The sequence below is a fragment of the Dromaius novaehollandiae genome, chromosome 7 (genome assembly GCF_036370855.1).
Source record: "Dromaius novaehollandiae isolate bDroNov1 chromosome 7, bDroNov1.hap1, whole genome shotgun sequence".
In the NCBI taxonomy this organism is placed as follows: Eukaryota; Metazoa; Chordata; class Aves; order Casuariiformes; family Dromaiidae; genus Dromaius; species Dromaius novaehollandiae.
Window position 1 is genome coordinate 23,168,310 of NC_088104.1, and position 17,495 is coordinate 23,185,804.

At 37.2% G+C, this 17,495-nt stretch overlaps 1 protein-coding gene across 2 annotated transcripts in view; it reads left to right on the forward strand.

Annotated features, from left to right (window-relative positions):
- The window catches only part of PPIG (peptidylprolyl isomerase G), a 32,966-nt gene extending 18,637 nt beyond the window's left edge, over positions 1 to 14,329 (forward strand). The window contains exons 9-13 of one of the 2 annotated variants that reach the window (XM_064514916.1): positions 6,176 to 6,380; positions 7,552 to 7,719; positions 9,352 to 9,436; positions 12,614 to 12,750; positions 13,010 to 14,329. In XM_064514916.1, coding sequence (XP_064370986.1) covers positions 6,176 to 6,380; positions 7,552 to 7,719; positions 9,352 to 9,436; positions 12,614 to 12,750; positions 13,010 to 14,174 — 1,760 coding nt within the window. In that variant the 3' untranslated portion in view covers positions 14,175 to 14,329. The remainder of the gene's footprint in view (positions 1 to 6,175; positions 6,381 to 7,551; positions 7,720 to 9,351; positions 9,437 to 12,613; positions 12,751 to 13,009) is intronic. The other variant, XM_064514918.1, reaches the window with a different exon arrangement.
- The last annotated feature ends 3,166 nt before the right edge of the window (positions 14,330 to 17,495 follow it).

The window sequence follows — 17,495 nt, forward strand, 5'->3', positions numbered from 1 at the left end:
TCATAATTCATTAAAGAATAATTTTGCAGATTGGATCATCCTGCCAATACAATTTGTATTTAAAAATATATATACATCTATATATTAGTACAAAGTATGAAATATGCTGATACAAAGTTACCTAACTAGGAGGCATAGAATACCAGCAGAATAAAGTCAGTCCTAGAAAACAGTTATTCTGATAAGTTACATCTTGTCTGCACTTTTGATCCGTGTCTCCTTCCTTTCCTCTTTTCTTGCTCATTCAGCCTCTAGAGTATTCATTTTTCCCTGACCGTTGTTATACATCATTATTAGCTCCCTTTCCACCTGCTAGTTAGTTGCTCTGAACAGTTGTTTCAGGCTTTCCTATTCCACAAATGCCAAGTTTTAGCAGACTGGCCATTACCTACAAACTGTTTGTTTTGGCTTCAGCCAGACGGTTCAGAGTAAGGCCAGAGAGAGCTCTTTCCTCTGCTGGTTGTAGCTGCATGCAAGTCACTTGTCTACAGAGGCACTTGGGATACAGCACTCCTCACAGGAACAGCTGCGTCTGGTCAACAAGAGTTAATTATGATAGTGTTCATGAACAGGTATCTATGAGGACTTAAGTACTATGTGTAATTTTCACAGTAAGAAGCAGTAGATCCTTAAACAATGAAAGGCATAACAAAAACCCATGGCAAATAGCTGAAACAAAACACACAAAAATAGAGAAAAAAAGCTAATACTTTGAGCAGCAAGGTGATTAAACACTGAAAAAAAATTATCAAAGAAAATACTTGTCTTGTAGTGTCTTGACATAAAGCCACACTCTTTGGGGGGAGCGTGCTTTAGTCCAGCACAAGTTACTGGATTTGATACGAGGCAACCGACAGTATCCTTGCTGTGACTTGCAGGATGAGATTGTCTCTTCTGGCTGTTGTGCCTCAGCTAGGCCTGACTGCTTTCTGGCCAGGTGCTTTCTTCATTTCAAGTCCAGTAGTCTGATATCACAGGACTGACGTAAGAGTTGCTGTATTCCATAGCAAGCTGAGGTGTGGAGAGTGCCTGGCTGTGCCATGCAGCGTGATCAGGTAATTTATGAAGTCTGGCAAATACTATAGGTCACCGTGAATGGAGTGGGAAGCAAGGCCTCTATTTCAGATGCGTTCATAGGTTGAAACCCGATACTGAAGATAACGAGGTGGAACAGTTAGACTGTAAATAGAAGTCTCTCCCCTTCTCACCGACCTTCATACTACAGGATCGGTTTTGTTTGTTGATGTGGTCTGTAATTGGCTGGAACTGGATTGGTTTGGTATTCAAAATAGTGTTTGCTTCTAGACAGAAACAGTTAGAGGTTGCCAGAAAGTATACTTGAAACCTTTTGCCCAATATTCTGTTTGCTATGTAAACAATACAGTTATTTTTTGTCATGTGTGCCCCCCCCCAAATGCTCGTGTGCACACATGCGCACACACTTCATTTCCCAAGTGCCTCTGCCACTGAAGTTGTTGTCCATATGTTGAGAATCGCATTCTGTCTGTTCAGGTAGTTACTTACCAACTTACCATCACTTCCATTTATTACTTGCTCATTATGAAATAGTAACTATAACATACCCAAAGCTGTTTCAGTGGTGGGGATGAAACTGTGTCACAGGTAGCCTTTGACTGAAAACACATGCAGAAGGGAAAAATTCATGAAATAACTGCATTTGACTTATTCAGCCATTTCTGAAACTGGGCTTGAAGCCATCTTGCTTTGGCTGAAGGTATATGGAAGGAATAAAATGGGAATATAATGGGAATGGGAAGCAAATATTTTTGAATGGGCCAAAAAGAGAAGTGGAGAAGTAGCCAAAGAGAAGTGGCCAAAAAGAGAAGTACTTGAGTAGATAAACATAGGAAAGTATCTTGGGACTTGGATATTAGTTCACTTGTTTACTACTTTTTGTGTTTATGGTATTTAGAGCTCAAGTGTGATTCTTCTTTTTGTTTACTACCAGCTCTATGTAGCACAGGACTCCTTTGGTTTCAATTCCCGTGGGAACTGTTTGGTTTTCTATTTTAAATACATACTTGTTGCATTCTAACAATGTATATACATTTAAACAAAGTAAAACTGCTATAAAATGTAAATTATGTAGACTTTTAATTTAATATAGTGCTTTAATAAGGATATAAGAGCAAAAGTTTGAGAAAATAGAACAAGTATCTTGGTCTGGACCAACAGAGGAAGTAAACAGTATTGTAAAAGAAGCCAGTCTTCTAAAAACATTATGCAAGAAGCTCTAAAAAAAATTCTGATAAGAACTTCAGCTGATTTCAATTGATAGGCTAGTATAAAACAAATTAACTGTCGTAAATGGCTAAGACAACTGCCTAGTTCATATCACACCCAGAAATTACCACAAGACTAGTCTGTGAAGTACAGAGGTCGTGTTTCAGTTGATTGTCAGGCTTCCGTTAATCTGCGTCAGATGAGGCTCGTGAATAAAGATGTAGAAGACATTATGAAAGAAGTCTCTGTAGAAGTCATAGGCATGTATCTGTGATGCTGATCTGAAAAGTTACTGTAGTTAAGTGCAGTAGGTTTAAATTTCAGCCACTGTACCAGTGTGGGGATTCAGGAACATTAGAAAGAGAAAAAACTGTGAACCACATGGCTGCAAAAAGGGAGGCCGAGATGCCAGACTTGCTGATTTCTGGAGAGATTTTTCTGCATCTTGTGTCTGATTGAGCATTACCTGAACTAAGCCTCAGCCAGCTTGCTGTCATCCAAATCTTGTTTGTCAGCCAAGTCTTTTGGAAGCAAATGCTCTGCATCAGAGAAGAAGAAATCGGTCTTTTGCCACAAGATACCACTGCGCCAGAAGCTTGATGTGCATTTTGAATGGGAGACCTGACAGAATAGAAGGATATCGGGCTGCCACAGAAGAGATGTTGGTTTAGGTAGATAGTCTAATGCTACCACCTAATATTTTCCTGAAGATAAAGAACAGTACAGCTTCAGCTTTGATATTGTCATGAAAACATTGGAACCACCAGTACCGAAGGCTGCCGATGGATCTAGAAAAATCAGCATGAGCACGTTGCAATCTACAGCTAGAAGGCATTCTGGGAGAGGTGCGTGGCTTATTCTAAGCACTGCTCAGAAGTAATATAGATGAGAAGATGGACTGACAGGAGTAAAATCTGACAGCTTTATGTATTTGAGATGCCTTACTGCTATAAATTCAATAAGCTTATGCAGAAAAAGCCTAAGTTAATATTGAGAGGTGGTGCTGTGAGTGAGAGCTTAACGATTGCTTATCTGAGAAATGCTGACTTTCTCTTCTCCATTAGGAACTCTCAGTTGTCTCTATCTACAGCTCGTATAAAATACCTTCATACTTGACTTTGCTGCCCAAGAGCATACCCAGTTACATTGAATTTGCAGGTTCCCATGACACATCTATCATCTAGCATAAAGAAGCTGGCTGAAACTCAACCAGAAATATGTTGTGATATGCCAGCTATGGATCTGTCCTCACCAATTTTGTCATTCCATTCCAAACGAGAATTTCTTTCTTGTGTAAGTTAAAAGTTAGCGGGAAGTACTAGCTTAGCTTATTACAAATAATACATCCCTAAGTGGAAATGTAGATTTATTTTTATTCTCCTCTCTAACCAGCTTAGTAATGAATTTTATGCAAGTTTTATTTCTTTTGATCATCCTTGGAAAACTGCTACCTCCAATCCATGCAGTTTTGCAAAAACGAAATCAAGTTAGGGTTGAATTTGAGAATTTCCATATTGAGCTGCTTACATGATTAGTTATTGTTATCTACTGCTGACTCTGCAAAAATCTGTCTACTCGCTCATGTCTGCTAGGCATTTGGAGAACCTAACATTGATAATTCCAAAAATCGATACACAATTCCATGAAATAGCAGCTTGTGTTTTCATAAAGGCAGTTTCCTGATCTACTCATTATAGAAGTGTTTCCTCTGCCTCAACCTCTCTAAATGAATTTCACTCTTTTTTTTTTTTTCTATAGTCTGTTTGTATAGAATTAAGAGGTTTCATTTCCCAAATAACTGCACACTAAGAGTTGGATATTGGTTAATATAGATTCTTCTTAGTATTTGCTACTGTTGCCACTTCCAAATCTTTTTTTTTTCTGGGTACCCATAGGCGTGGTATATAATCAGAGATGGCTTGCAGGAGGTTCTGAGGTGGAATTTTTCTTCACTTTCATATGTACAAAATTGAGGCTCTCTTTAAGTAAAAAGCTGGTTAACCTATATAACCTGTAATTCTTTTAAATTTTTGAAATCTTCCGGCATTTGAGTTGGTGTAGCACCCAAGAGGGCGTACTTTCCTTCTCTAGAGCAAGGACAATTAACAATCGTCTAATGGTAGAAATGCATTAAGATAACTTGCCCTTTTTGAAGAGTTTTTGTAATTACTTGGCTTAATATTTATTTTATAACAACCTCTAATACACGATAGCTAGTACAAATTACATCATCTTTTTGGGCACAGGTCTGTGGCAGCCAACAAAGGAAGTGCTTGGCTAGAGTAAACTGGTATTCTTTTGTATTACAGATAATACAAAAGAAGAAAACTTCATTCAGGGAGAAAACTTCTTTGTTTTCTGCTGTGTGAAAGCATCATGTTTGCTGTATCTGAATAGCTTTCAGATGCAGATAGGTTGCACTATGCTGGTACAAGGCATAATCCTGTATTTCTCTTCCCCTCCATATTTCTCTGTTTTGTGCAGAGGAGCTTCCCCCCCCTCCCCAAACTGGTTGTACATTGGTGTAGGTCAGATGAAATCTGTGTAAACCATGAATGCTTTGGATAGACCAACCTACTAAAAGCTATGTAAAACAGGCTAATATTTTCAGCCTCTATGAATTCTACTGCAAAGACTCGTTTGCAGTTTTAAAATTCATTTCTGTTTCCAAGCTGAAGCCTGTTCCAAGGTCTTAACAGATGTTCTTCTAAAATACGGATTTTCTGTGGCAAGAAAACAAGCTGTTTTGATACCAACATTTATTTTTGTATATTTTTCTTCTGTTTAATGGTCAAGGTTCAATTTCTTGTTTCTGTAGCTATATTATGTTGTGCAGTGAACGTGACTGTCTTTACAATTTGCAGTGACAAAGCAGAACAATATTAGATGTTAATAACAAAAGCCAATTTTGATAAGACAAAGTCTGAAAACAACCAATGCTGCTTACCTTCTCTTCCTTCTAGATTTCTGGATAGAATTTTTAATTTTGTGGGCAGTAGTTTGGTATGAATATCGTGACGCATTTGGAGATACTCATACCATTCAACTGATTTACCTAAAGTGTCTAACTCGAAACCTAGACGGCATTTCACCAAGTTCTGGTACATTTTTTATAGTATCCTTTTTTTCAAATTAGTTTGACTCTGAACTAGTACTTGCTTCACTTTTAGTATTTTAAGTAGGTCTCAGATCAGTTTAGGGGGCAGGAGAGGAGGGTGAGCGTGTGTTCTTGGCTTACTTGCTGGCTGCTATCAGATTGCCAGTAAATTGCTGATTTGAAGCTCCAAGAGACACACAAGAAATGGTAAAATACATGGTTATGGAATTGCCTACTCTCTAGTGGGGTTCCTTTTTAATACCAGATGGTTAGTAAGTGGTTTGTATCTTTGTAGAAAAACATGATGAGCTGGAGGATTAGGGCTATTCTCTGAGCATGATTTCACTAAGCAGGTTTGGTTGTCTGTGAATCTTCCCTTACCTCTTGGGCTAACTTAAATGGGTAATCCGATTAGCCTGTGTCGTGCATTTTCTGTTTCAAAACTTTCTCCTTTGTGGTTTGAATAGATTTTATATGACGTCTGATTAAAGCTGAAGCCAAAGAAATTTTTTTTTAAACATTTTTTAATATATTTTAAATGATTCTTTATATATGGCTTACATTGCATAAAGCTTCATCTGAAAATAAGCATAGTTATATGAATTCCTTTCAGTACAGATTTGATGATTAAGATCATATTTGTATATTTTTTTTGAAATCTCTTGTATATTTCTAAATTTATTTTTTACTTTATTTGGGAGAAACAGTACTTTCCCCAAAAAATCTTTTTTTTTTTCTCGTAAATAAGCTCATGAAGATACTAGTTAAGTTGTTCCGAGATTTATTAGAACTGTTTGTTACCGAAATATGTGTCTCTGTTATTCTGATTTAAAGCCAAGAAAGAAGAAAGGAAAAGACATAAGTCATCGTCTTCATCCAGTGATTCGGAAAGTTCAAGCGATTCAGAATCTTCTTCTGATTCATCGTCGGATTCTGAGAGTGCTTCTGAAGAGAAATCCAAGAAAAGAAAAAAGAAACACAAGAAAAATTCCAAAAAACATAAGAAAGAAAAGAAAAAGAGAAAGAAAAGCAAGAAAAGGTCAATTTTGAGAATTTTTTGTTATTATAAAAGGGACCTTTGGAAACATTCTTTGTTTTTACTTTCTGCACACCGTAATAGTATCACTTTCTTATCCTCTAACTACACAAAATAGTATATTCTAACTTGTGAAGTAGGTATTTCACAGTTTGGGAGACAGCTAGTTTCCAGGTAGTAGCTTGAATTTTTTCTAATTTGATGGTTAAGTACAGTATAAGTGTGCATAGCTGCTGCCACTTGTGAAGGAATGAAGGAACGGACTGACACTTCATATAGTGGGCTTGGAAAGTTGCAGAAGGACTTGGTTTGACATGGATGTTGACTGGTTGTTTCATGAAATTCTCTTCTGTATTCAGTCCAAATTTAAATCACATGCAGTGGGACTCCTGAGAATGTAGTATGCAGGAATAAAACAAAAATTACATAAATAAACATACTTAAGACTAGTAAAGTTCTGCCTGATATGCTGAAAGTCTTGCAATTTCACTGGAAGACAATAAAACTTGTAAGGCACTCTTGCTTCTGAAAATGTTATTTTCAGTCTAGTAATTTTGCTCACATTCAGTATGAGATAAAGCTGTGTAAGTGCAAGTCATATTTTTCCAACCCAACACTACAATGTAAGAAATACTCATTTAGGGCAATGCTGTTGACCAAATCTACATCCTAAGTATTATTTTTGTGGGACCAAGCCCATTTCACACAAGATTATTGTTTATACCAGCTATTTGGAATTATAATCGTTTGTAGACAGTGATATATGCAGATGTTTAATCTGAGCTTGGCTTTTCTGATTTTTTTTTTAAGCTGTATCTAAATTTAGAATATATGCATGTTTGGTATTGCACCATTGGAATTCATAGATCAAAAATATTGGTCAGACATCTACTACACTTAAATGATTTTTGGAGCAAAGATACCATAGGGAAAAAAGTAGCATCTGAAATATAGTTCTGTTTGTTCCCTAGGTTTTTTGTTTCTTTATTATTGCTACAAAAGAAAAATACTAGTATTACCTGTAGATTTCATCCTTCTAAATGTGTACATTTTCAGCATAATTTCTTTTTTGATCATTGTATATTGAGTCAATGTAATTTCTGATTGAAAAGTCTTTCCTCACCCAAATAACTGATTTTAAATGTGGATATTTATCTTTTGTACAAAAACAAAGCTCATCCAGTGAAAGCGAAGATGAAAACCCTGAAACACAGCCATTATCTACTGTCCGTCCTGAAGAAATTCCTCCTGTACCTGAAAACCGGTTCCTGATGCGGAAAAGCCCTCCTAAAGTAGATGAGAAAGAAAAAGAAAGGAAAAGCAGAGAGAAGGAAAGAGAAAGGTAATATACGTGTTTGAATCTGACTACACACTGGTGGTGGTATGGTCATGTGGCTGGTTTTTCAAGACTCTAGAGTCAACCAATATCTCTTTCCTTATTGAATAGTGGCACATTGTGAGCACTGCTGGAAGAAAATTAGATTTTTCAGTTGAATGATAACTGTATTCTTTATTCTAGAACAAAGGCTTAATTTTTAGAAATTGTTTTAGTGAATGAAAAATAACTGATTCAAGTAAGAAATGTGAATAAAATACATTGATATCTCTCTTAGAATTTATTAGAACTGTCCTATCTGAATCTGCAACTTTTTCTTTTTTTCAAAATGGAAAAATCTGAAAATCTTGTGAAATATTTTCTTTTCACCAAATATGAAATTTTCATTAGAAATGTTGGAGGAAGGGGAAAATTCTAATTGAGATTTATCAGATTTCATCACATATGCATGTTCAATAGATTTAACCTAAAAATAGTTAAGAACAAACTTGCCTAGTGTCTGTATTACAAAGATTTCATTTGAATGAAACTTAAAAGAGAAAGAATAGTAAGAAGAAAATTGGGGAGCTAATTTATAGATGCAATTTTAATTGGAAATTACTGGCAAGATGATTGCTTCTGGAAGCTACTTAAAAGGATAATGATATTACTATATCAGTTATACCTTAGATGAAAGCTTTACATGGAAAGCTCGCCTTGTCTAATAATTACCGATGTGCCCATATGAAATGTAATGGGTGCTATGAGTATTCACTTTCTGCTATCCCGTATATCAATAGTTAATCTATTCTAGCTGTTGTTAAAAAAAAAAAAAAAAAAAAAGAGAGAGAGAGAGAGAGAGAGATGGCAGAAATGTTAAAATTGTTCCCTGTAGGATTTTGTGATTTTTCATTACTGTAGCTGATTCTGCCTGTATAAGAAGAGTTGAAATGCAGTTAAATTACCATTAAACTTCAGCTCCTGGCTTCCTACTATCTAATTGTAATGGTATCCTAATCTGACTGTGCCAGTGAGCCTCAGCTGCTCTCACCTGAGACAGGTTGAAGTGAACTGGTGGTCAGTGAAGGTTGGCTTTGTGTTGTCACTGCCTGTGCACTACAGTGCCTCTCGCAGCTGTGAGAGGATGTTCACTTTTCATGCCTGTGAATGAAACCTCACCAGGCCGTGAATCCATTGCAAATTAATTCCTCCCGTATCTCTATAGAACTTCTATGCTTTAAAAATGGTAAAAGAAGTTAGCCCCTCTCATGAAGAACTAAAGCGTAGTACAGGCATGTCTATGATGTGTTATTTTGTCCTGGCTTGTGTGCTAACCAGGTTCCAAAATGTAAAGTTGCTACCAAAAAATTTGAAGGAAAAGCCACTCCTTTTCTAATCTCAGAGAAACTTTTTACGGTTCTATTATCCTTTTCTGATCCAAAATAAACTTTTTACAGTTTACTAAGGCCTCATACAAAAGCAAAAAGTATCCTTGTTACTGTCTGCACTAGCAATAAAGAATGAAAGTAAATCTCTGTTTTCGTTTTTATTTAATTTATGAAGAATATTTAAAATTATGAGTTTTTAATCTTCTTTTTCCCTCCTTGAAGTTTTTAAGATAATGTTATAATCAGTATCACTTTATTATTTTATTTTTAGTAACCTATCAAATTCCCAGTCAACGTACCAGAGAAGGCTGTTAGTGACCAGATCTGGAAGGAAAATAAAAGGAAGAGGACCAAGGGTAAATGCTTACAATCTTTCCCCCCAGGCCAAACATACAAACCCACATGGTGGCACACTCTTACTGCATTTTCATTAGGATAGTCAATTAAAAAAAAAGGAGAGGCACAAAGAGAGCAGGTTGTAGTATGCATCGTAATCGATTTGAGGGCTGGAGCTTCAAGGAGGACAACAAGGAATATTATTTCTCCTGTTTTCCAGAGTTACTGTGACCAAAGGATAATAGCCAGTTATGCTCAAGCTTTTAAAAGAAAGTTGTGTAGGTTTTCCATACTGAGTTTATTTGAAGATTCAAAAGCATGATAACAGAATGGAATATTTTGTTAAATTGTAAATATTGACAGAATCATGGAAAAGTAACAGGCATCAGAAAGAGTGCACAGATGCAAGAAGACTTCTTTAATATTGATTAGATAAATAGTTCTAGTCTTATTTTTAGAACAATAGTTGTAAAGTATTCCCTACTCGGAACCTTATGTCTACATGTCCTTCTACTTTTCTTTGCGTGAGTCAGTTCTTATATGAAATACAAAATCCCAAACTTGAAGAAGCAAATGGTGGTTTGTGTGTGTGTATGAGTATTCAGAAAAAAAACCAAACAGTTTTACTCTTCAGGAGAACTAGTTTGTAGAAGAGTTCCACTCTATTAGAAGGAAAAAACAAAATGGAGTCTCTTTTGAGAGCCACAGTTTTAAAAATTATGAATAGCCTAAGGAAAAAAATCCTTAAAACATCTGTTTTGTACTTTAGGCTGTGTAAGTATTGACATAACAGATGTCAGCAGTCAGAAACTCAGACAAGGAATCTCTTACAATATCATTCAAAAGAACAGAATTAAAGGATGATTATTAATCATAAGAAAATAGAGGTGATTAATTGCTTTAACAGTTTAAATCACGATGGAAAGTTGCTCTGTTCTCATTTGTGAATCTGTGTCCAAGAGCAGGGACACTTGAAACATCAGTTCTTATGAATGCTCAAGTCAGTTTAGGGAGATAGAGTGCTCTGAAATAACAGAGTAACACTGTTACAGAGTAACAGTAACAGCTTTACTGGAATGATTGTAAAAACAGGCCACCAAAAGGTTGAGAGATGGTTGTGTTGCCTAGAATCAGCGTAAGTGCAAATCAGCCAATTTATGTCACTTTTATTTGTTACTTAAGTAGAAATACATACGCGTTGCCAATTGGTTCAGAATAATACTTAAGATGAAATGAAATACTAAGTATATTGTTCATATTTTGTTGGTTCTGAAGCTTTGGGATATGTGCTATAATGTTGAGTATGAAGGTAGTTAAGAAGTATTTTCCTCTTTGTGTCATTCAAAGATCTGAGTTTTAGTCCAAGCTGTCTTGTTTCCTGTTGAAAGGAACAAGAGACAACCTTCATAGAAGCGTATGTGGCTGTTGTGTTCAGTTAACCATAATCTTGTTACTGTTGTACTGTGTCCTGTTGTATTTGCAGTACCTTTATTTCTTGGTTGTGATTGAATTGTCCAAGCTGAGGGTTAGGGTACAGCGATCCCTGTACACCTTGGGCTGCAGCATAGCGCTGCTGTTTTGTCCCTAACATGAGACCAAGTGCCTCTTGTTACTGTTATATTGTGTACTGTTATATTTGCAATATTGTCACACCAGACTTTGTTCCTGCATACTTAAAATTGCCTCAGCTCTAACTAGAAACCTATTAGTAAATCTTTGAAAAGTAAATTACATTTTTATTGTCTAAATTTCCTATATTCTGCATTAGTTGCATGACAAATTCCTGGAAGCTCATATACTTCAAGAATGGTTCCTGTTTCTTGTGAGAACGCAGTCCAGCTACCACCCGTTCCTTTCACTTACCCATGCAGTTGAAATGGGAACACATTCCTTTACTTCTGGAGAGTGTGTTGAGGAGGAGGGGACCTAGGGCACTTGCTGACCTGTTCGTGGTGTCCTTACTGGGTAAATTAAGCATACCCCTAAATGAGGAATACCTCGCTTTCTAGTTATCTTGAAATTACTTCTAACTCAAGTTTACCCAGTTAACATAAAGTGCAAATGAAAGTAGACAAAGCAGACATGTAATTACACATCTTTGTGAAAGACATAGGTGAAGAAATGAAAGAAAAACTATGTACTTTCTCTAAATTGTACAAAGTTAAACTTGAAAGTATTTCTGTTACTTTTTTTTCCAGTTTACTTGCTGAAATCTTTGTTGTCAGTGGCTGTTAGAGATTCTCATTTTTTCAATAAATTTACCCTTCCTACGTCTAGTGGATAAAAACCTTTTGCTTCTATTGCCAAATTCTCTTCTGAAGTCTTTTAGAAGGTCCAGACAGATTTAACTTCTTTAAAATTCTTTGTATTTCATTCTTTTTCTAAGATCACTTGACCCAATCCCATAATTAATGTAGGCATTTTTTCCACTTGCTTCAGCATTCAGATGTCTGTTTGTTAAATGAGGTGTTATGTCTTGTATTTAACTGTTACGTTGCATCAGAAAGGAGATAGCTTTCCTCCTTCCCTTGCCTAATAACTGCACTGCTGCCCTGCAAACAGCTGAGCCAGTCCTGTGGCTCGCTGCTGCTGCTGCTGAAGGAGGCAGATCTTGCTTCTGGTCATGTATTCCCCCCCAAAAAGGAGTCTGGTGAGCACCAGAACTAGTACAGTGTCAGTAGCAGGAATGTGTGGGAGTCCCCTTTTTGACAGGGGTGAGCTGTTAGATTGATTCTTCTGATCTTGTGAAGCTACATGCTGTACATTTTTTTTATATCAAATGGTTTTAGTAACAGAAGCATCGTCTCCATCTTTTGCATTTTTAGTAATAACCTTTAAAGGAAAGTGTGAAGAATTGGTTTGATGTTGCTTGTTTTCTTTGCCAGAAAAGTGAGTTGCATTTGTCCCAAGTAAAAATGACAGGAGATTTACTAGCTTTGAGTACAACAATTCTGAAATAAAGTCAATTTAAAAATCAGTTATTTGATCAGACATTTGGTATCCCTGATTTAACTGAATGTCAAATATATTTTAACTCAGTAAACTAATAAATTGTCAATGTCAGCTTCGTGTAGAAATCTCAAGTGTCATGTTAGGCGCAGTGCAGAATTCAACCACCAGGGATAAAAATCTTGCTTGGCTATCATCGCACGTGAAATTCAAAGTTATGGCCAACACTCTTTTCTCTTCCTTTCAAGCGTTACCGGACACCTTCCAGATCCAGGTCAAGAGATCGATTCAGACGCAGTGAAACTCCTCCACATTGGAGGCAAGAAATGCAAAGAGCTCAAAGAATGAGAGTATCCAGTGGAGAAAGATGGATAAAAGGGGACAAGTAAGATTGTTTCTTTTCAGAATATACGCATTGAAATTTTTGTATGTTAAAGTAATACCCATCTTCTCAGATTTTTCTCTTGTATTGTAGTAACTTTCATGAAAATGTGACTGACTTTGGTTACCCCATTGCCTCGTAACTGTTCCTGTTTTTAATCCTGCTCATTTGTGATTATCGTAGATTTTAAGTTATTAATGTAGTGGTCCTAATGTTGAAATTTCAGATGTGAAGCTCTTTCACTTCTGACTTTGTTTTGCAGAGTGGAGGGATTTAAAATATTTAAAAGCTATACTTTTGTCTCTCCAAGGAGTGAAATAAATGAAAACAAGAAAGATAATCAAAAAAGCCCAGGAAGAGGAAAGGAGAGAAAAGTATCAGACCACAGACAAGTTTCTGAAAGTCCAAGCAGAAGAGGGGAGAAGGACAAGAAAAAAGACCACAAATCAAGCAGTAAAGACAGGGAGACAAGACGGAATTCAGAAAAAGATGACAAGCATAACAAAAGCAAGGCCAAGAAAAGAGCTAAATCCAGAAGCCATAGCAAAAGCCGAGAGAAATCAAAAAGTAAAGAAAGAGACTCTAGGCACAGTAGACATGATGAAAAGAGAGCAAGATCAAGAAGCAAAGATAGGGACCATGAGAAAGGTAGAGAAAAAGAAAAGCGTTATGATTCTAGAGGGAGAGATAAAGAAAGAAGTAGGAGCAAGGAAAGAAGTAGAAGGGCAGGTTCAAGAAGTAACGAACAAGATCATAGTAAGAGCAGAGACAGGGAGAAACATAAGTCAAGAAGCAAAGAGCGTGAGCACGTTAGAGGAAAACACAGTTCTAGCAGTAGAACAAGGGAACGAAGCAAAAGCAGAGACAGGGGTAGGAGAGGAAGATCTAGAAGCAGAGACAGAGATCGCAGTAGAAGTAAAGAATATTCAAGGAATAGAGATAGAGAAAGAAGAAGAGGAAGATCAAGAAGCAGAGAAAGGAGAGGTACACCAGAGAGATATAGAGGAAGAGAAAGCAGGAGGAGGAGAGAATCGAGGAGTTCAGAGAGAGAGGATAGTCAAAGTAGAAACAGGGAGAGGTATTCAAACAGAGAAAGCAGAAGCTCATATAAGAGGAATGATACTGAAAGCCAAAGGAAGAGGCGTTCAAAAAGCCGTGAAAGTAGCAGTCCTGAATCCGGTAAAGATAAGAAGTCTAGCAGAGATCAGGATAGAAGTCCAGACTCAAAAAAGAGACCAAGTAGTAAAGAGAAAGAATCAAAAAAATCATATTCACGCAGGAGCAAAGAAAAGGAGAAGTCCAGATCCTCAGCAGAAAAAGAAACAAACCAAAAATCAAAGAGTCAGGAAAGAGATCAAACCCAGAGTAAGGATAAAAAGTCTGATCATGAAACAAGTCCTGGAACAGATGATGACAGACATGGATGAGTTTGTGGACTTAATGTTTCCATTGTCTCAAAGTTTTAGAGACATTTTGGGGAACGCTTTTTTTAAGACGTGGACTTCAGTTTGGTCTTTTGATAATCTCAAACCTGGATCATTTGTACTGCTAAAGTTTTAATAAACTTGAAATGAAAAACACATTCTATGTGTAATACAGTGTGCTGTGTTTTAAATATTTGTTTTATGTATCCTGGTGTCTTGGCAGGTAGGAAGGTAACTTCTGTGCCGCATTTATTTTCTACCTGATGAACTTAGAATTTCATGCACACAGTTGCTGCCTGCAAAGAAGCTTGTTTCATGTGTGAAGGAGAAAGCTGCAAATATGCTACATGTCTCTTTAAAGCTAGTAGAATTCTACAAGGTGTCCATCACTACCATTTTGCTATATTCATATTTTGGTATGTAGAAAGCCTAAGGAAATGAATGATTTTTGGAGGAAAATGTTTTGTTTTGTTTTTAATAATCAAAGTTAAAGTAGATCTTCACTGTTTGCTCTTCTGTCACTGTCAACAGTAGAATGCATTCATGCACTCGGGCAGTTGTCTATGTTTGGGAATTATTTCTTTGTCCTAAATATTTCGGTAGAAAGCAATTTCTATGCAGTGCTCATCTTCTGGTGTAAATTTTTCTGTAACCTCCCTTTTTCTGCTCCCTGCTCTCATGTTTGTCTATTGTGGAAAATTCAGCTTGGATGCTTCAGACTACATTGCCTCACTGTCATTGCTAGTTAATGGATGCGCAGGGATGAAGCAGGTTAGCAGAATTCACAGTGGGTGTCTGCACCCCTCTCTGAGAGACGGCGCTCATTGAGCAGAATAAAGAACAGGAATTCCCTTCCATTTTTGTTGCTGCTTAGCTGTCTTTGAGAGAACTGTTGCTGCTTTCCAATATTTTGGGTATTTGAAGGAGGATTTCAAGTAATGTTTTGAGACAGGGCCTTAAATTAATTTATTATTATTATTGCTAAAAATTTGCTTTCCTTCCAGAGTCCCGTTAATCTCAAAACTGTCCTTTGAGTTCCTGCTCACCTTTTACTACGTGTGTCTTCCTCAAACAAATTCCTTCCTTTTTTTCTCCTTTCACCTCATACCTCTAGGACCCAAATCTGTGTTTCTTAGCACGACACCTCTGTATAAAAGAGGAGGAGGTTGGCTTGTATTGCTATGGTAGTGCCCACATATTTGCTCTTTCCAGTGATCAGATAGTCTGTGGTAATGTACTTAGTGGGCTGAGAGAAGGAGGATAGATGGATGTAAGCCCCAAAACTTCATTTAGTATTTGGACTATTTACACTGAAGGTAAACCTTAACAGAAGTCGGCTGATGGCTGACAAATCTTGAAATTCGTAAAGAAAAGTGACAGGCACTAGTGTAAAGCTGTGGCAAAGCATAAGAGTGTTTTAGTAGGTTGTTTTCTTGTTTTTTGCAAATCTCTATTAATTTTATGTCATAACTTGTTCTCACTGCCTTTGTGAGTTTGTCAACTTTTTTGCTGTATAATAACCCACTTTTATCAGTGCATGTCTACAGCAGATTAGTAGTGTTGAAACTTGATATGGTGATCCTGAAAGTTGTTGTTCTAAAGAAAAATAGCAGTTATGTTTTAAAAGCAAAATATGTAGGATTGTGAACAAGAAGAGCAACCCTTCTAAGGGAAGAATACTAAAAGCACAAAGTTACTTTTTATCAGATTTGCTTGTAGAACTGCTTTGGCTATTCATTTTTTCCCCCATGGTTTTGTACGTATTTTGCATTACCTTGGCCATTTTATGCAGAATGCGTAAGATGTTTCACAGGCCCACGTGGGTGGATGACATAGCTGCTACTTAGGAGGGGTTATAGGAGTAAATGAAAGAACTGTAGGGGATCTATTCTACATGAAGCCACTCTGAACTCAGTATGACTTTGGAGAAGGTATAGTCATATTTTGGGAGTCTATATTAAGAAAAAGCTTAAGAAGTTAGCTAAAAGATTGTGTGGCTGCTTGGACAAAGGCTTCCTTTAGCGCATTTATAATCTGTTATGCAGATAATGTGCTTCAGAGTCTCTCATTTAAAAACTGTCCATTTGCATTATTCTTTCATTATTTTTTTAATAGAGCTGCCACAAAAAAAAACCTGCCTGTTCATTGCTGAAGTGTGTTTGCAGTACTAGAAATATTCTCGCTCACACCACTGAAACTTGTATAAGCAAACAAACAAAAAGACCTCAACCAGGTCATAACTACGTTGACTCCTGCAGTAGAACTCAGAGGGGAAAAAATGCAAGCGCTCAGCAGTAAGACAGTCCACAGGAAATAACTTACAGAATTAAAGGTTACAGTCAAAGACCTGAATGTCTTTATTAAAAATCTCAAAATGGAGATTACAACCGATTTTAGTTCAAAAGATGCATTTTTATACCTTCCATATGGATTGTCTTCCTTGTGATAGTGAAAAAATTATTTGTACACATTAAATGAGTTCTTCTTTCATAGCAGTTTAAAATGCATTTGATTAAATGGCACTAAACTCACTTTTGTTGTTTTTAATGTATTTCATAAGAAGTTGGTCACTTTTAATTGCACTAATCTATTGATGAGTGCATCCCTGCCTGTACTGTATTTGATGGTAAATGGTTTTAGTGCTGGCCACTTTTGTTTGCTTAAATTGGAACACAGCAGTTGCAATCTCGTCAGAGGGAGTATGTGCCAGATTTTCTTTTTGTTACCGAGTTGGAAATCGAGACTGCTGATGGGAATTCAGGGGCACTGAAACGCAGTTCCTCAAACAGCAAGATGTCCCCGAGCGCCAGTGGCCTCTTGCTGCCGTGCGAGGCCGGTGCTGCCGCTCTTGCTGTGCGTGGAGCCGCTTCCTCCCTGCCTCCCTCCCTGCGTGGCTGAGCTGTCCTGGCGCTGGCCTCGTGCAGACTGCCTTGGGCTGGGCTCAGAGCACCTGGGCGCCCGCCTCGGCAGCCGTGGCAGAGGCTTTTGGCCTTTGACGTAGAGCGCTGAACTGTAAGCGTGTTTGAAAGCAGTACTTAAGCGTACTGAGGGTGATGGAAACAACACTCATGGTCTTTCCGTGTGAATGGGGAAAGCAGTTACACATTTACGGGGCAGCTTTTTCTGTCAGTACTCATGACCGTACTCCAGAGTATTTGTGAACCTGAAGACTCAGGATAAATGAGGGCACAGAGTACTGCACTGGTACTTTTTAAGAATATCTTTAAGTGCATGGACATTTAAAAAAGAAAAAAAAAATCCAAAGGTCAGGCATGCCTTTTTTGTCATTAGATTGTCAGTGGCAATTAACACTGTACTTATACC